General features: G+C 35.9%; 1 protein-coding gene across 1 annotated transcript in view; it reads right to left on the bottom strand.

Annotated features, from left to right (window-relative positions):
* Positions 1–21,240, bottom strand: part of EFCAB13 (EF-hand calcium binding domain 13) — a 331,371-nt gene that overhangs the window by 233,538 nt on the left and 76,593 nt on the right. The window contains 6 exon segments of the mRNA XM_058561286.1: positions 170–313; positions 2,357–2,407; positions 6,854–6,922; positions 15,132–15,275; positions 15,894–15,965; positions 17,774–17,917. Coding sequence (XP_058417269.1) covers positions 170–313; positions 2,357–2,407; positions 6,854–6,922; positions 15,132–15,275; positions 15,894–15,965; positions 17,774–17,917 — 624 coding nt within the window.

Here is a 21,240-nt window from a genome sequence, read left to right as displayed (position 1 = left end):
ATATGGTCAATAAATATTTAAATTCATAGAATATTTTGACTCTAATTTGCATCAACCTAAGACTCCAGTATGATTCCCTTTAGCATCTTACCCTCATATATATATACTCTAAGACTGTTTCCTATAAATAGGGAAAAATTAAAAGAATCTCCAGCCAAAAAATGCTCACCACTGAGGTCACAATATTTAAGGGCTTCACTGAAGTCCTCCTGAGTTAAATTAACATTCAAACTTTTCAGGGCATGCTCCAAGTTAGGTATATCAATTTTGCCATTATCAACATGTGACAAAATATGAGCAGCTTCTTTAATCTCTACAAAGATAAATAAATATATACAAGATATTATTGTTTTAAAAAATGCAAATAAGTTTATCCAAAATCCACTATAGGTTAAACTTTCAAATTAAATATTTATTTTAACCAAAATCTCTGCAGAAGAAAAGCAAAATATTTTCTATTTATAACTGATAGCCCATTTATTTCAAGCAGCATTTGAAACCAAAAAATTTCATGGTAAAGCGAGTATGGTGGGTTATCTGAATCCATTCATCCATTAAATACTTAATGAGCTGTTAAGCCGTTCTTAATAGTTATGTCATCTACATGTAGGTCTAAAGATTTCTACCAACAGATAAGGTAAACAAATAAAGGCTAAAATTTGAGATTGAAGTTCTTGATCCTCAGAGCCACTGCTAGTCCATATTGTCCCTTATTGTGTAAATTGGAAAAAGGCACCCCCTCTCTATGTATCAATTACAAAAAGGATACCTTCCTCTGGGCAGCTACAATCTAGCACTGGGGTTCAAAGCTTGGAGAGCACAGTGGAACATGGACTGCATTTCAATGTCCACTTGTACCCTCTCAACCAGGCAAATCTGTGCAACGCACAACCCATACAACCAAATGAGGTAGTCTTGCTGATAACCAGACCAATTTAAAATGTAAAACATAATCACTACTGGGTGTTTTAATTTTTCATCAATACCATTTCCCACTCCATTTCTCCCTCAACCCCAAAATGAAGTTATTATATATGTTTCCATAGTCTGAAAATTGTTGCATTACACCAGCAGATCTAAACCTTCAGGGAGGTCATTTAGAAAGAATACCATAATGCCATCTTAAACATATATTCATTCTACTAACATTTATTTTACAGCTACTAAGACTAACAGTGAAAACTTCAGCACTCTCATCAAAGAGTTTCCTATAAATTCCTTGAAGACAAGGACTGAATCTGTCATGTCTGTAAACAAAATTATAATACATTATATAGTTGGTACTGTGAAAAAAATATGCACAAGATATTATGGAAGCACTGAGAAAGTTCGCCTAACCTAGATTTAATGAGTGATGAACCCTAGGAAGTCTTATGGGGTCGGAGATGACATTTGAGCTGAGTTTGGGGAAAAAAATGTGAGTTTTTCTGACAGGATATATATATTAAGAAAACAGCACATGCAAAGACATGGAACCAAAAGCAAATAAAGCCAATTTAAATTATAATAAGTAGTATGGCTACAGAAGAAATACATACGGAAAATTGATGAGAGGAGGCTAAAGAGATAAGAAGACAGATTTATTCATTCATTCATTCCATAAATATTTACAATTATATGAGCTAATAAGATAAAAGATTTGGAACAATGCCTAGCAGAGTAAATATCACATAAGTATTAACTAGTAATATCAACTATTACTAAGAGCCACTGAGAGCCAGGATTGTGCTAGGATCTGGAGAAACAATGGTGAGCAAAGTGGAGACATGGTCCTTGGCCTAATGACACTTTCAGGCAAGTGGGAAAAAGAGACATTAATCAAATAATTGAAAGCATGAGTGGATATTTATAATATGAAATAAGTGCTATGAAAGAGGCATGGTTTAATAAGAACATATAACAAACGAAACTGACCTAGACTAGCAGACAATGAGAGGTTTCCCTGAGGAACCTGACACTCATCTGAAAGATGAGTAAATGTTAACTAGGCAAAGAGGTCCAGGGAAGAATATTCCATATATACATATATTCCAAAATATAATATGCAAAAGCCTTGCAGTGGGAGGAAAAGGAACTGAAAGAAAGCCAACGTAGTTGAAGTACAGAAAGCAAGGATAATGGTGCAAAATTATGCTAGAGAGGTAGGGCATGCAGGATTTTGATCTTTTTCCTTACAACAACGGGAAATGTTTAAAGAGTTATAAATAGAGGGAGGAAAAATGATCAGATTACTATTTTGGAAAAAAATAACACTCTGGCTGGAGTGGGCAGAATGGACTAGCAATCCATTGGCACTTGGCAATTATCCTAAAAAATAACTCTTTTATAGGGAATGTTTTATATATAAAGTTCTTACCGTCTGCCTTTGGTAATTTCAGATTAGAAGACAAAGTCTCTTTCCTTAAATCTGCAAATTTAGAGAGAGAGATTATACAACAAGGAATGGCATCCTGATCTTACCCAGTTTGAAAGGAAACCAATGGATAGACTAAATACTTTATCTCTCAGTAACATTTATCATTGATGACCATTCCCTTCTTCTCAAAAATCTTCCCCTGGCTTCCAGAATATTATTCTCTTCTCGTGATCCTCTTACTTGTTAGACTCCTTCATGGATTTGTCGTCCTCCACCAGCTTCTGAAATGTGGCAGTTTCTAATGTCACAGATGCTTCCTTTCTCCCTAAGAGGGCAGGTTAATCCCCAGGTCCATATATTCAATAAAACGTTTAATTATTAGTCTGAATTGTCCTTCACTATTCCTGGTTGCCTCTCTACTATCTATCATCTATCTAATCCTGGAGCCTTTTTTAAGGACAAGTAGTAGTTACACCCATTCATCCCACACACTTCCTACAGAAATGCAAATTGCTACAGAATTCTATTTGAGGGACAAGTGATAGAAACACAATCTGTCCATTTGCATAGATGGACCATATTGCAGTTAAAGAACAGTTAAGAATAACTCACAACTAGTCCAGGTATTACCTTGAAACAAAGGGAGGTTAGAATAAAGGTAAATTATATTTACCTTAAATTTTTTTATTTGCTCTAAGCAGGATGAACAAAACAACTAACCTATTAAAAAGTACTTTCAAAATAGTAGATTTGGGCAATTTTATAAGATAATTTTAAAACAGGATTTCTCAACCTCAGCACAATTAATATTTTGGGCCAGACAATTATACAGGGGCAGGAGTACTGTCCTGTACATTGTAGGATGTCTAGCAGCATCCCTTGCCTCTACTCACTAGATGCCAGCAGTCCTCCCCCATCAGTTTTGACAACCGAAACTGTCTTCAGACATTGCCATTTGTTCCCTAGAAGGCAAATCTGACTTTACTTTTTAGCTGAAGCTAAATTTAAAGGCAGGAAATGGCTTTCTAAATATGGGTAAAATCCATCTGAATATATCCCAGATAAGAATATAGATGGATCAGGTAAATTCTTTGTAAACAGAGCAAACAGCAGCTCAGTATTTATATAGAGTGTTTTAGAGACAGATATTTTAACTTAATTATTCAATAATAACTTGTACATCTCAAAGGGCCTTTCACCTAAAAAAAGAAAGCTAGGAAACTATAAAGACCTCTCTAAAATCCATAAAAGAAAGGGGTTAACTTTGAAATGAAATTCCTCTAAGAAGAAACATTATTTCAAAGCCATGCAACAACATACATAAATACTTTGAGACCAACTTTACAATCCAGTCCAGGAGATAATCCAGGCATTTAATATTGTAATAACTAAATCTCTGTGGATATACAATAAAGGCATACCCCTAAATCTGGTCTATAGTAAACAGTGTTCCAATAAGTTTATGGTGTTATTTTGGACCTAAGTATTAAAGCTTAATTACTGTTTGGTAAAATAGTTTTAAACCCTTGGATAAAATTTTAGAAGAAACTTTTATTATAAGCTGTTGGCTATCTGCTCAATCAACTCACCCTCAACAAAGGAATCATTCAGTATTTCTTGAAGACTATCATCAGTGAAATAAATTCTTTTGGTGTCTTCAAGTACATCTGAATATTTGTCCTTATCACACTGATTACTTTCTGTCATGTGGTCCAATGTATTGATGGTCTCTTTCAATGCTGCAAACACAGAGAATACACATACAACATGTTATTCAGTCCATGGATCTAAATCTTTGGAACATAAAAATAAAACTGACAGACTCTTCTTGATTTGCACTGTCCAAAAGGCAGTCACTAGCCATATGGGCTGTTTAAATAAGTAGAGCTGTCCATTCTCAACTCCTATAATTTTCTATAGCCCCTTATCTTTATTCTTAAAAATTATGTTAAATGTCTGATTTTTGGTGGGCTATTCCTCTATCAACAAAAGTATACCAAAGTTTTCTCTAGTTATTCTGTCAATGAACTCACCATTTCAGTAAAAAATACCCTTCATTCTTCATAACCTCTCAAACCCCAATCCTTCCCTTTCCATTTTCCTCCCCTACATCCCTTGCTCCTGTCAGTTAACTTCACCCACTTTAGAGACGCATTATGGTCTACTTTGTTTAGCACAATAACATCAAACATTTGGACTACGAAATCCATGACTGCTCTCCCTTAATTTTAAAAAGAAAACTTCACATTTCTAAAGTACATTTCTAAAAAAGAACCTCTTAGGATTCATTAAAAGAAATGGATAATAAATTACTTTAAAATTAGCTAATTTATGTAAAAGTATAATTTATAGATTATTTTGTTCTATGATATAGTCATTAGTTATTGGTAAGAAGTTTCAAAAACAGATCATGTGAAGAAGAGTTGAAGGGAAATTTGAGCCCAGAGAAAAAATGATTTAATGGGAAGGAAAGAAAACTTAAGAGTTCTCCTCACATTTCTGGAGGGCTGCTGACAGGAGAAAGAGTCCAAATGTTAAATATGGTTCAGGGCAGAATTATAAGGCAGGATTTCTAGCAAATATGTGGAATAATTGTCTAATTTTACAGCTATTCAAAATTCTGGAGGGGCTGCTTCAAAAAGTCATAAGGATTTTCAAGACAAACAGTGGAATGAATACAGATTACCATTAGCCTGTCCCCACAACCCACTAATTCGATCTTTAAATAAATATATAAAAATTGAAGAAACTCCATATCTAATGAACTAAAGAACTATCAAATCCTCTACTACAGACCTCATTCTCTGACCACAATAAAATAAAAGTAGAAATAAACAACAGAGGGCAATAATGAAATTCAAAGTGCTTTGAAATTTAAAGTTTTCTCTTAAACAACTCTTACATCAAGGAGAAAATCAAAACACAATTGGAAATATTTAGAAAATAACAATAACGAACCAAAGACTGTTAGATAAACCAAAGTTTTACTAAAATGAAAATTGACAGTCTTAAACACGTTTATTTCCCAGCAAGAAATAAAATAAAAGAAAATCAAAAATTTAAACAATAAGTTACGAAAACTACAAAATAGGCCTAAAGGAACAATAGAAAGGACTTAATAAAGATAAAAGCAGAAATTAATTTTTTTAACTATAAACAGAAACACTAAAGATAAATCTAAGAGCCAGCGCTTTAAAAGAGAGATAAATAAAACATGTTTTATATATACAAATTCAAGACTGAGAAAATAACCACACATACAAAAAAAATCAAAAGAATTATCAGTGCATGGGGCTGTACTAAAATTCTAACAAAACACCTGAATAAAATTAAAAATTTCCTAGAAGAATAAAAATTACCAAAACTGACAAAATAAGACAGAAGATGGCAAAAAGCAATCCACAAGAAACAAAGTCAAAGATGAGTAACAAATGAGAAAAAAAACTGCAAGCAGTTTCTTCTAAGACAAAACATTAACTCCCTTACTATATAAAGAGCTATTTACAAATTCATATGAAAAATACAACTTAATTAAAATATAATCAAAAGACATTCACAATCATATGAAAAATATGTTTTAACTCACTAGTAATTAAAGAAGCACATATTAAAACAAGAATAAAATTTATTACCATCAGAATTTTCAATAAATAGTACCCACTATTGATAAAATGTGAATTTTTACAACCCTTTAGGAGGGTAATTAGGCAGTGGCTATTAATATTCTATACCTGCATGTATTTTGGCCTAGCAGTTTGAGTTCTGAGGAATTTATCCTACAGGAAAACTTGGTGCACAGGTGCACAAATATATATATACAGTGATGATCATCAAAATGTTTGTAATAGTGAAAAATTGGAAATAATCTAAATATTCATCAAAAGGGTTGTGGATAAAATTATAGTACATCCCTACGATGGAATATTATCCAGTCTTTAAAAAGAATCAAGTAGCTTATATGATATAGTGGGACATGGAACAATATCTAAGACACAATGTTAATTTTTTCAAAGCAATTTGTGGAATATTATAGGCATAGTAATCTAATTTTTAAATAATAATTTCAGAATACACAAATAGATGTAAAGAAAAAAAGCCTAAAAGGATTTTTACCAAATGTTAACAGGGATATTTCCAGAAGGTGACATTACAAGAGCCTTGTACTTTGCATTTCTTACATTTCTGGTCATCAAATTTTTTTATAACATTTAAAAAATTGCCACTAGCATATAATGAAGTTTTCTTATTTTAACTATTGGAAAAGATCACAACCTTGTGATTTTCCCTATATTTTCCATCACAAATGCACAAGTCTTAAATGAAAAAAAAAAAAAAGGAGTAAAGGTTGCCATAACTGAAAGTGTTCAAATACAGATGAAACAAACATTTGGCACAGATAACTACAAGAAGATATAAACACCAAATATAGTGTTTGATTAGATAACCTTTCAATGAGTCATGCGTTGCTGTCTTTTAACAGCACGACGAAACTCTTACCAATAAAATTGGAATATTTCTAGGCGTCCCTCAAAGCCTTTATACAGTCTTTAACATTCACAATGTTGTCTTTTAGAGGGAAAAGAGAGAGGTGACAGACAAAATTCCTGGACAAGGTAATATTAAAAATTAAAATTAAATTCAGCATACAACTTTTATATATTTCTTGAACACTTTATTTACAAGATACTTGGGATTCATTGTCATTCATTATGTCTTACAATAACCCTCCAAGATTGTAGATAGACTAGTTCCAATTCTACCTGTAAGGGAACTAAAATACCAAGAAATTTATAAGGTCCAAAACTTCACTCTGTCCAAAGTGGCAAAGCTAGGATTTCTACTCACAGGACCTGAATTCCCAAACTATTCTTCAGTCACCAAATCAAGATACATGAGGAAAGAGAAGTCAAGATGGCGGTGTAGGCAGACTCTGAACTCACCTCCTCCCGCAGACACAGCCAATTTACAACTACTCGTGGAAAAATTACCCCTGAGACAGAGCTGAAAACTGGATAAGAGGAACTCCTGCAACAAAGGACAATCCTAACTGAGGTGGAAGAGGCGGAAACTCCTTTCTAGAGAGAAAAACGCCACCTTCACAAGATGCCAGCTTCACGGCTGCCCAGGAGCAGCCCAAAGGTACACAGACTCCCTGGAGGCACGGGGCCCTGAGCCGGGGAGTGCCCCCGTTGTAGGCATTTTGTGGACCCAGCACAATCAAGACGAGTGGCATAATATCTGACTCTGCCTGCTACTAAAACATTGGGGAGTGCCCCCAGAAAACCTGGTTCACAAAGAAATTAAAACCGGCTCTTGAAGGGCATGCGCGCAGACTCACCCGTTTCAGAAAGCATCCTAAAATCACCAGAAAGAAAGGTGCATAGTGCTTTGGTGAAAAGAGACTCACCTGATAGGCCCTGAGTGCATCTCGGTGAGACATGAGACCTCTCCAGGACTGGGACATTGGCGGCGGCCATTGTTGTGGCCTGGTGTGGGCATGCTGACACAGATGCCATTGGAGTTCTCCCTGGGGCCTGCTAGCCCAGGTCGGCCCCACCCACTAGAGAACTGATTTAATCCAGCTCAGCCAGGGCAGGCACCCCACCCTAGAGACTGGCACCACCCAACAACAAGCCCTCAGGCAACTTGTGGGCCTGCATAGATTGGTGACTGGATTCTCTGCAGCCTGGCAACTGAGCCCACTTGAGTGGGGCAGGGCGTGCACAAGGAGCGAGTGGAGAGTGTGGGGCAGTGGTGGAGTGTGTGGGGCTCCCGCCGTAGAGAGACTGGGTCCACTTCGGGAGGTCGGGGCACTCACGTGGGGCAGGACTGTGTTGACTGTGTGTGTGCACCTGTGGGCAGCAGGGCTTGTCAGCTGCAGAAGACTTGTGCTTCTCAAAGACCCACATGGGGGTTTGCCCCACCTTCCAAAGCCTGAAACAATTAGGGGCTCTTGTGCCTGAGGCCAGCCCCACCCAGCTGCAATCCTCAGAGAGCTCACAAGAGACCTAAAGCCTGGAGGCTTATAGCAATTGCAAGGCCCTGAGCCTAACAACCTGCCACACTGGGGGCATACTCACTTAAAAGAAATACTGCAACACAAATGTGGTATTAGAACTTGCAGCCAACTGTGCTGGGGCTCCCCACACCTGATAAAGAGACTGAAGGGCCCACAACAACTACAAGCAGCTGAGCATTACAACAGCTGGCCAGGAGCATAACTCGGCCTCCCTGGGCACCTACAGGGAGAGCAAACAGGCCACAATAGAAGGACACACGTAGCCCACATAGGGGTCACCCCTGGAACATTGAGAACTGAGGGAAGCACACTGCAGGACGCCTAAGGCATCACTTGTATAAGGTCACCTATCCAAGAGCAGGAGACGTAGCTGACCTACCCAATACGTAGACACAAGCACAGGGAAAGAGGCAAAATGAGGAGGCAAAGGAATACATTCCAAGTAAGGGAACAGGATAACACTCCAGAAAAGGAACTAGGTGAAACAGAAATGAGCAACCTACCTGACACGGAGTTCAAACTAAGAGTGCTAAGGATGCTCACTGATCTGGGGAGAAGAATAGATGAACTCAGTGAGAATGTCAACAAAGAAATGGAAGATATAAAAAAGAACCAATCAGAGGATTAAGAAAATGTGGTATATATATACAATGGAATACTACTCAGCCATAAAAAAAGACAAAATCGTCCCATTTGCAACAACATGGATGGGCCTGGAGCGTATTATGTTAAGTGAAATAAGCCAGAAAGAGAAAGACAAACACTGTATGATCTCACTCATATGTGGAATATAAACCAACACATGGACAGAGAAAACTGGACTGTGGTTACCCGGGAAGTGGGGGTGGGGGGTGGGCACAAGGGGTGAAGGGAGTCATATATGGGGTGATGGACAAACAAAAATGTACAACCCAAAATTTCACAATGTTAGAAACCATTAAAATATCAATAAAAAAAAAAAAAAAAAGAACCAATCAGAAATGAAGAATACGATACTGGAAATGAAAAATTCGCTAGAGGGACTCAAAAGCAGAGTAGAGGATACAGAAGAATGGATCTGCGTGCTGGACAAAAGACTAGAAGAAATTACCCAAGCTGAACAAGTAAAAGAGAAAAGAATTAAAAAGTGTGAGGACAGTCTAAGGGACCTCTGGGACAACATCAAGCGCACTAACATCCGTGTTATAGGTGTCCCGGAAGGAGAAGAGCGAGACAAAGGGGCAGAGAATCTATTTCAAGAAATAATAGATGAAAACTTCCCTAACCTAAGGAAGGAAGCAGACATCCAGGTACAGGAAGCACAGAGAGCCCCAAACAAGATAAACCCAAAGAGGCCCACAACAAGACACATCATAATCAAAATGTCTAGGATTAAAGATAAAGAGAGAATCCTAAAAGCTGCCAGAGAAAGACAAGTTACATACAAAGGAAACCCCATAAGGCTATCAGCTGACTTCTCAGCAGAAACCTTACAGGCTAGAAGAGAGTGACACCATATATTTAAAGTGCTAAGAGGAAAAAACTTACAGCCAAGAATACTCTACCCACCAAGATTATCATTCAAAATGGAAGGAGAGATCAAAAATTTCCCAGACAAGCAAAATTAAAGGAGTTTGTCACCAAGAAACCAGTGCTACAAGAAATGTTAAAGGGACTGATTTAAGGGGAAAAGAGAAGACCACAAATAGGAAAAATTATCTATTTTCATGATAAGAGGGCAATGGATACAAATGCACAAAAAAGAGGTTAGATATGATATCAAAAACATAAAATGTGGGAGGAGGGGAGTTAAAGAGTAGAGCTTTCAGACAGAGGTCAAACTAAAGAGACCATCAATTCTGTGTAGAAGGAGAAAGGAACAGAGAAGGACTACTAAAACACTGAGAAAAAAAGTTAAAAAATGGCAGTAAGTACATACTTATCAATAGCTACTTTAAACATCAATGGACTAAATGCCCCAATTAAAAGGCATAGGGTGGCTTATTGGATAAAACACCAAGACCCATATATATGCTGCATAAAAGAGACACATTTCAGACCTAAAGACACTCACAAACTGAAAGTGAAGGGATGGAAAAAGATACTCCACGCAAATGGCAATGAAAAGAAAGCTGGGGTAGCAGTACTCATATCAGACAAAATAGACGTTAAAACAAAAACTGTAAAAAGAGACAAAGAAGGGCATTACATAATGATCAAGGGAACAATCCAACAAGAGGATATAACACTTGTAAATATCTATGCACCCAATGTAGGGGCACCTAAATATATAAAGCAATTATTAACAGACATAAAAAGAGAAATAGAAATAGACAGTAACACAATAATAGTAGCAGACTTTAACACTCCACTTACACCAATGGATAGATCATCCAAACAGAAGATCAATAAGGAAACATTGGCCTTAAAAAACACACTAGAACAGATGGACCTAGTAGATATATACAGAGCATTCCATACAAAAACCAAAGAATACACGTTCTTTTCAAATGCACATGGAACATTCTCTAGGAGTGATCACATATTAGGCCACAAAACGAGTCTCCATAAATTTAAGAAGATTGAAATAATACCAAGCATCTTTTCTGACCACAACGGTATGAAACTGGAAATCAACTATAGGAAGAAAATCAGAAAAGCCACAAATACATGGAGATTAAACAAAATGCTACTGAACAACGACTGGGTCAATGAAGAAATCAAAGAAGAAATCAAAAAATACCTGGAGACAAATGAAAATGAAAATACGACATGCCAGAATTTACGGGATACAGAAAAAGCGGATCTAAGAGGGAAGTTTATAGCAATACAGGCCTAGCTCAACAAACAAGAAAAATCTCAAATAAACAATCTAACAATGCACCTAAAGGAACTGGAAAAAGAAGAACAAACAAAGCCCAAAATCAGCCGAAGAAGGGAAATAATAAAAATCAGAGCAGAAATAAATGAAATAGAGACCAAAAAAAATAGAAAAAATTAATAAAACCAAGAGCTGGTTCTTTGAAAAGATCAACAAATTGACAAACCTTTAGATAGACTCACCAAGAAAAAAAGAGAGAAGGCTCAAATAAGTAAAATCAGAAATGAAAGAGGAGAAATTACAACAGACACCTCAGAAATACAAAAGATTATAAGAGAATACTATGAAAAGCTATATGCCAACCAATTCGACAATCTGGAAGAAATGGATAAATTCTTAGAATCATACAAACTTCCAAAACTGGATCAAGAAGAAGTAGAGAATTTGAATAGACCAATCACCAGTAAGGAGATCGAACCAGTAATCAAAAACCTCCCCAAAAATAAAAGTCCAGGACCAGACGGCTTCCCTGGTGAATTCTACCAAACATTCAAAGAAGACTTAATATCTATCCTTCTCACACTCTTCCAAAAAATTGAGGAGGGCGGGAAGCTCCCTAACTCATTCTACGAAGCCAACATTACCCTGATACCAAAACCAGACAAGGACAACACAAAAAAAGAAAATTACAGGCCAATATCACTGATGAACATCGATGCAAAAATCCTCAACAAAATACTAACAAATCGCATACAACATTACGTTAAAAAGATTATACACCATGATCAAGTGGGATTTATTCCAGGTATGCAGGGATGGTTTAACATTCGCAAATCAATCAACGTAATACACCACATTAATAAAATGAAGAATAAAAATCACATGATCGTCTCAATAGATGCACAGAAAGCATTTGACAAGATACAGCATCCATTTATGATAAAAACTCTGAATAAAATGGGGATAGAAGGAAAGTACCTCAACATAATAAAGGCCATATATGAGAAACCCATAGCTAATATCATCCTCAATGGTGAAAAACTGAAAGCTATCCCTCTAAGAACAGGAACCAGACAAGGATGCACACTCTCACCACTCCTATTTAACATAGTATTGGAAGTCCTAGCCAGAGCAATCAGGCAAGAGAAAGAAATAAAAGGGATCCAAATTGGAAAGGAAGAAGTGAAACTGTCACTATTTGCAGATGACATGATTTTATATATAGAAACCCTAAAGAATCCACCAGAAAACTTTTAGAAGTAATAAATGAATACGGTAAAGTTGCAGGATACAAAATCAACATACAAAAATCAGTTGCATTTCTATACACTAACAACGAAGTAGCAGAAAGAGAAATTAAGAATACAATCCCATTTACAATTGCAACAAAATGAATAAAATACCTAGGAATAAACTTAACCAAAGAGGTGAAAGAGCTGTACACTGAAAACTAGAAAACATTGCTGAAAGAAATTGAAGAAGACACAAAGAAATGGAAAGATATTCCGTGCTCTTGGATTGGAACAATTAACATAGTTAAGATGTCCATACTTCCTAAAGCCATCTAGAGAGTCAATGCAATCCCTATCAAAGTTCCAACAACATTTTACACAGAAATAGAACAAAGAATCCTAAAATTTATATGGAACAACAAAAGACCCCGAATAGCTAAAGGAATCCTGAGAAAAAAGAACTAAGCTGGAGGTATCACACTCCCTGATTTCAAAATACACTACAAAGCTATAGTAACCAAAACAGCATGGTACTGGCACAAAAACAGACACACAGATCAATGGAATAGAATCGAAAGCCCAGAAATAAACCCACACATCTATGGACAGCTAATCTTTGACAAAGGAGCCAAGAACATACAATGGAGAAAAGAAAGTCTCTTCAATAAATGTTGTTGGGAAAACTGGACAGCCACATGCAAAAAAATGAAAGTAGACCCTTACCTTACACCATACACAAAAATTAACTCCAAATGGATTAAAGACTTGAATATAAGTCCTGAAACTATGAAACTTCTAGAAGAAAACATAGGCAGTATGCTCTTTGACATGGGTCTTAGCAACATATTTCCAAGCATCATGTCTGACCAGGCAAGAGAAACAATAGAAAAAATAAACAAATGGGACTATATCAAACTAAAAAGCTTCTGCACAGCAAAGGAAACCATCAACAAAATGAAAAGACAACCTAACAATTGGGAGAAGATATTTGTAAACCATACATCTGATAAGGGCTTAATCTCCAAAATATATAAAGAACTCATGCATCTCAACAACAAAAAAACTACCAACCCAATTAAAAAATGGGCAAAAGACCTGAACAGACATTTCTCCAAAGAACATATACAGATGGCCAACAGACACATGAAAAGATGTTCAAAATCATTAACTATCAGGGAAATGCAAATCAAAACTACAATGAGATATCACCTCACGCCTGTCAGAATGGCTATACTTAACAAGACAGGAAACAACATGAGTTGGAGAGGATGTGGAGAGAAGGGAACTCTCATACACTGCTGGTGGGAGTGCAAACTGGTGCAGACACTATGGAAAACAGTATGGAGATTCCTCAAAAAATCAAGGATAGAACTACCATATGATCCAGCTATTCCACTGCTGGGTATTTATCCAAAGAACTTGAAAACACCAATGCATAAAGACACATGCACCCCTGTGTTCATTGCAGCATTATTCACAATAGCCAACACTTGGAAGCAACCTAAGTGCCCATCAAGGGATGAATGAATAAAGAAGATGTGGTATATATACACAATGGAATACTACTCAGCCCTAAGAAACGATGAAATCCAGCCATTTGTGACAACATGGATGGACATTGAGGGTATTATGCAAAGTGAAATAAGTCAGAGGGAGAAGGTCAAATACCGTATGATTTCCTTCATTAAGTAGTAGATAATAACAACAATAAACAAACACATAGAGAAAAAAAAAAAAAGAATGGAAGAAATGCAGACTACCTGTAAGCTAATGAGAATTTTCTAGTAGAGAACAACCATTTGAATGTATAGGTAAAACAGGTAAGAATTACTAGAGCAAAGTTCTTGAGTAGAAAAGAGGGGACAAAATTTAGTGCACAAGTACAGATTTCTGTTTTACATAAAAGCAAGAACAATTCATTGTTAAGGCATGAAGTCAAGTGCAAATGTCATAGGTCTGTAGAGATGGTATTGCGAATCAATGGACGTTGTGTTCTCACAGTGTCTGATCTTCATTTCATTTCACCTGGTTCATATTTTTTCTTGATGAAATGTTATACCTGTTGATGTAGTCAATTTCACTAACCTTTTTCTATAGGGTTTGTAGTTTTTGTATCTCGTTAAAATTCTTCCCTTACTTGATGTGATTAAAATTGTCCCTATATTTTATTCCATAAATTTTGCTTTTTATGTTTAATCCTTTCATCTATCCAGATCGCGTTTTTTTAGGGTAAAAATTATAAAAGGTAGGAGAAACATTAGTAGTCTAATTTGAATTTTAAAAATTAAAGATATATTTGGGACTCATTAATATACCAATACTTTGTCTCCTAATAATGAATTACAGTATACCTTTTCATTTATTGTGGTTTACTTTTTTGTTTTTTTCAATAAAGTCCTACACATATTTTGTTAGAAAAAAAAAAAAATAGATACATGAGGAGACAGGATTCCAAAAAGTTCACTCCCCACAAAATTTTGACCTGCTGGTTAAAAGTATTCTCATAACTACAAAAGAGAAAATTAAAAGAAAGGCTCCTTTTCAAAGATAATGTTTACAGTTACATAAGCAAATACCTATAGATATTTGCTCAACAAAGGAATCCCATTTACCTGAACAAAGACCTTGCACACTTTCTTTACAGGTACTCCTACCAAAAACAAAATGACACAAAACAAAAAAACTGATAGTAATATTTAAATACTAATATTTAAATATTTAAACCAGAAACAAAATCTGATTGAAGAATTTTCTCTACTTCTTCCTTAGGTGACTTAATCTCTATATTTCTTAGAAAGCCTTCCAAGTTCTTCCCAGCTATCATGTCACCTTCAAGCAAATCAAGAGCTAAGACAATCTCCCGTAACTCTGGAAATAGAAAAAAGCTATTTGGTGAGTGATTTAAAAAACAACAACAGTAGCCATCACTAAAGACTTTTGTCAGTGGCAGCTCATGGATTATTATCATACTCTGAACTGAGGAATAAGAAATTTCAGCAAAGACTCCAGCCCTCAGGGAATTCCATGTCCAACAGCACAATATGCAAAGAGTTTTTGGCCTATCATGTTTCTCTGGTGCTAATATAAAATTGGCACAACCAAAATGACACACTAGGGAGAAGGACCTGGCCACCCACTTGCGAAAAAACTGACCATGAAAACCTTGTGAATAGCAGCAGGACACTGCCATAGGGCTGGAAGGTAAGAGGATGGCACAAAAAAGACCAGGCAGGGTTTCACCTCAGAAACAAAAAAGGGATTAAAAATAGCTTTAAACAGACCTCCTTCTAGAAAAAGCCTTTTTTCTTTCATTATGGAAGTTGCCAACTTTTAATCAAAACCAAGTTTTGCTTGCCTATAAACAGATCAATGCCAACATGTTAACCAGAAATTAGCAGAACCAGAAATCCTAAGAAACAAAACAAAACAAAACGATACCCAATAAATAAAAGTAAATTTAACAGTCACGAATAAACCAATACTTACCTTCTAACCTGGAGGCATCATACATATCCTTTACCACTTTTGCAAATTCTTCAATTTGTATTTTGTCACCTTCTGCAAGAAAAACCTTTTTAATATATCAGCCTCACTAAGCAGAAGTCAGGATCCAATTAAGCAATCTATAAAAACGTAAATCATTTGATGTACTCATAAGAACCATATTTTCTTTTCATATTGTTGAGTAACCAAAAGATTAATTTTATGGAATGAATAAATCTTAAGATTACAGAAGTCAGGTTTTTTTAATTTCCATCATTCAAGAGAAACTATGCAATTCATATTCCTAGAGATAAAACTAGAAGACAAAGCTCAGTTTTAGTTTAGCCTTGCAAATGTTTAAAGATAAAAATACTGTACCAGATAACTTTAAAAACTTTTTCAAACATGAGATGATTCTATAACTATCATTTCTGACACAGGTTTACATTCATTTCTTTCACAAGAACACACAAGTACTACATTACAAAGTCAAAGTGACAAGCGCAGGAGTCAGAGGCAGCTTTGTTTTCCCAGTCAGGAACAGGGAAACTTAGTCCAAGGATTTAGAATTACTGTAGTTTATGATCATAGACTACAAGACAGCAGAGCCAGCAAGGCGTATCACAAGCAGATAAGAACCTGCCTAGGGTTTAAACTATATAGATACAACGGCCAATCGGTATATGAAAAGGTGCTCAACATCACTAATCGCCAGGGAAATGCAAATCAAAATCACAATGAGGTATCATCTCACACCTGTTAGGATAGCTATTATCAAAAAGACAAGGGCCAGCCCCAGTCGCCTTGTGGTTAAGTTTGGCGCACTCTGCCTCAGCGGCCCAGGTTTGGTTCCTAGGTGCAGACCTACACCCACCCATCAGTGGCCAGGCTGTGGCAGCAGACCACATACGAAATAGAGGAAGACTGGCAACAGATGTTAGCTCAGGGGCATCTTCCTCAGCAAAAAAAAAAAAAAAAAAAAAGATAACAGAAGAGATAACAAATGCTGGTGAGGATGTGGAGAAAAGAGAACCCTTATACATTGTTGGTGGGAATGTAAATTGGTACAGCCATTATGTAAAACAGTTTGGTGGTTCCTCAAAAAATTAAAAATAGAACTACCATATGATCCAGCAATCCCACTCCTGGGTATATATCCAAAGGAAATGAAATCAGTATCTCAGACAGATATCAATGCAGCATTATTCACAATAGCCAAGAATAGAAACAACCTAAATGTCCTTTGATGGATAAATGGATAAATAAAATTGTAGTATACACACACACACACAAACACACACAAAAGAGTATTATTCAGCCATAAAAGGAAGGAAATCTTGCCATTTGTGACAACATGGATAAACCTGGAGGGCTTTATGCTAAGTGATTAAGCCAGACAGAGAAAGATAAATACTGTACGGTATCACTTATATGTAGCATCTAAAAAAAAAAAAAATCTTTTTTTACTTGCTAACTAAGTAGAGGTGGCAGCCACTAGCAGGTGTGTTTTCCTAGCAAATTAAATAAAAGCCTATTTCAACAAAACAGTATGGATATCTCAAGTAATGTTAATATAAAACTGGAATAGACCTCTCAACATTTATTAATAATCAGCTCTGTGTTCACTGGGATATGCCATTTTCCAATAACATGTTATACAACTTGAAGGTAGTCTATGCATATTTGGTCAATTTAAAGTAATAATAAATTAGATATTAGTAATTTTTCTATAGGACAACCAAACAATCTGAGCTTTCTGTATATTACCTAAATGTATATACAGGCATGTCAACCAAATACAAGATACAAGGACAAATAAAGATTGATAGAAGATAAAACCATATTTTTGCATATCTTTTAATCTTATTATTTGGAATACTCACTGGCAACTGTTGCTAATTCTAGTGCAGCTAGGAATTCGTCTTTTTTTAAATTACTATTCAAACCAGACAGTGTGTCCCACAGGTCGGAAGCACTCATCTTCTCTTTGCTGAGATTGTGGAGGTTTTCAATAGTACGAAGTAATACTAAAATGCAGTTAAAACAAAACTTTTACAACATGCTTGTCCAAGAAGTTAATACAGTAAATTATTATCTGGAATAGTCAGGAATTGAGGTTTTTATGGTTAAGAGAACAACAAATACAGCATAATTGAATTGCCAATTTTCAAATATTAAAACAATAAAATATTTAACACCATGGGGCCAGCCCCATGGCGTAGTGGTGCGTGCTCCGCTGCTGGCAGCCCAGGTTCGGATCCCGGGTGCGCACCGATGCACCGCTTGTCAGGCCACGCTGTGGCGGCGTCCCATATAAAGTGGAGGAAGATGGGCACAGATGTTAGCCCAGGGCCAGTCTTCCTCAGCAAAAAGAGGAGGATTGGCATGGATGTTAGTTCAGGGCTGATTTTCCTCACAAAAAAATAAAATAAAATAAAATAAATATTTAACATCAAATCTAGTGTACCTTTGAAGATTCTGAAATATTTCAAGAACTTACAGTTCTCCCACCCCTGAATAATCATTATAAAGAATAATTTTCATTGACCTATAAATTTACAGAAGTCTGAATTCACAAACATGTTCAACTGGTAAAACCATGTAAATAGTTTTTGCTCTGTATCTGCCCCCCAAATTCTTCCCTGGATCCTACTTCCTCTTCAGTCTACCACTGCAGACCATGGAAAGAAGTTTCGTTTCTATTAAAATTCCAATGGCAAACCTTTGAAAGGGTTTTCACAGGGGAGTGAAATTATCTTACTACAAATGTATAAAAGATCACTCTGCTGTGATATAGAGAACAGACTCTGGAGAATCAGGCAGTTAGGTAACTACTATAGTAGTTCAGAGAAGATGATGACAATGGCTTCAACAAGGGTGATAGTGATGGAGATAGTACGAAGTAGACAAATATAGGATGTATTTTGAGAATGAAACTGAGTATTTAGTGATGAACTCAATGAGAGGCTGAGGGGGTTGGGGCCATGAAGAACTACTAGGTTTGAGACCTGAGCAACTGAGTAGATAGTGCTGTCAATAACTGAGATAAGAAAGACTGGGGAAATAATAAGTTTGTTGGAGAACAAGAATTCTTTCTTATACAAGTTAAGTTTGACATAAATAAGGAGTTAAAAGATATAGATATTATTTAAAGCAGTAAGATCACTCATGAAGAGCATTAGAGAATGGGACTCAGAATGGAGTCTGGGATCATACTAATATTTAAAAGTCAGCCAGAAAAGAAGCAGCCAGCAAACAAGACCAAAAAGGAAGGACCATATATACAATGGAATATTATTCAGCCATGAGAAAGAAATCCTGCCATTTGTGACAACAAGGATGGACCTTGAGGGCACTATGCTAAGTGAGATAAGTCAAACAGAGAAAGACAAACACTGTATGATCTCACCTATATGTGGAATCTAAAAATGCAGAACTCTAGAAACAGAGAGTAGAATGGTGGTTACTAGAGGCTAGTGGGTTGGGGAATGGGGGCGGGGTTGGTCAAAGGATACTAACTTGCAATGAGAAGATGAATAAGTTCTGGGGATCTAATGCACAGCATTGTGATTATAGTTAACAATCCTGTATCAGACACTTAAAAGTTGCTAAGAGATTAAATCATAAATGTTCTCACCACAAAAAAGAAATGATAATTATGTGATGGGATAGAGGTGTTAGTTAACACTATGGTGGTAATCATATTGCAATATATAAGTGTATTAAATCAACATGTACACCTTAAACTTACATAATGTTATATGTCAATTATGTCTCAATTTTTTAAAAAAGGAAGAGCCAATAAAATGGGAATGAAATTAGGAGATTACAGTGTTACAGAAAACACGAGAAGAGAAATTTTCAAGAAGAAACACAGATTAAAAGCTGCTAGAGGTAAGCAAGAAGAAGACAGAAAATTAGCCACTGAATTTAGCAAGATGAAATTTAACTTTTTGTGAAAAGCTAGTGTGGAGTGGCGAGTTCAAAAACTTGAATGAGTGTTTTTAAAGAGAGAACTGGCAATATAGTAGACTGAGGATAGCCAGATTCCCCTTCCACCTCCAACACAAAACTATTCTACACTAAATTAAAAATATCAATAAAAATAATATTTGGTAATGGATTGAATGAGGGGGAGTAGGAACAGCAGAGCTAGGGCCATAAGGGGAAAAAAGGGATCAAGAATGACTCCTAACTTTTGGGCCTAAACAACTGGATGCTAAGCTCAAAAGAAAGGCAAATCACCAGATGCCAGAAATGAGGAAGAAATATTAACTATGTATGTGCCTGAGCTGATGTCACAGCAGTCAGATGGTATAACATAGAAGTTAAGAGAATAAACTTTACCTGAGTTCTAATCTTAACTCTACCACATACTAGCTATGTGATTTTTTTTTTAACCTCTGTACCCTGGTTTTCTCATCTATAAAATAAACATAATAATAGAGTTGATATGAGAATTAAATGAATTAATAAATAAAAAGCATTTAGAAAAGTACTGGTACATAGCACTCAATAAATGTAATAATAATAATTATTATTATTATTATGTGGTACATACAAGTCTAGAGTTGTAATTGAGATGCTTAGTTAAAGCCAGCACCCTGGAAAGTCTTCCCATCTGAAAATTATGACTAAAAACACTTTAGTCACCTTTTTAGGAACTTAGGAAGAAAACTCGTTCTCTGCCTGAGGTCTGGATGGGGAAAAATGTCTCCAATGGTAATCTAAATCCCAAGGTCATCATGTGCAAGTGTCAGGTTCCAAATCGAACAATTTACGTAATACATAAATCCCAAATGAAAAATAAACATAAAACTATGATAGTTAATTATCCTTATGGGAAAAAAATTTAATTGGATCCCAATTGCACCCCAAACATAAAAATCAATTCCAGGTGAATTAAAGATTTAAATACAAAAAGAAAAACTTTAAAACTTTTAGAAGAAAATATTGGGAAATATCTTAATGTCCTCAAAATAGAGACAGGCTTCTATTTTGTCTATAAAGGTAAAGTTATCTGCTAAACTTGAGAAGGGTAGAGGTTGGGGTAAGAATGGAAGTTTAAGAGAATGGAGATTTTTAATAGTTGTTTCAGAGAGTGGGAGAAAAAGCAAACTGGGAAAAAAAATCACATAATTCCTAGGTAGTTCTGATGGCCAGCAGACATTGACGATCAAAATTTTATAGTGGTACCCTGTTCAATCTGTTCAGCAGTGTAATTTTCTCCAGAAATGCTGTCAGCCACAAGGGGAAGGCAGATATTGGATTCATTTGGGGTTAGGAGTTTTGTCAGACAGGTGTAACAAAAGTACAGAGGAGCGAGGAAGTTTAGAGTATTAGAGATATA

Source organism: Diceros bicornis, chromosome 18 (assembly GCF_020826845.1).
Source record: "Diceros bicornis minor isolate mBicDic1 chromosome 18, mDicBic1.mat.cur, whole genome shotgun sequence".
NCBI lineage: Eukaryota > Metazoa > Chordata > Mammalia > Perissodactyla > Rhinocerotidae > Diceros > Diceros bicornis.
This window is presented reverse-complemented; position numbering and strand designations above follow the sequence as displayed.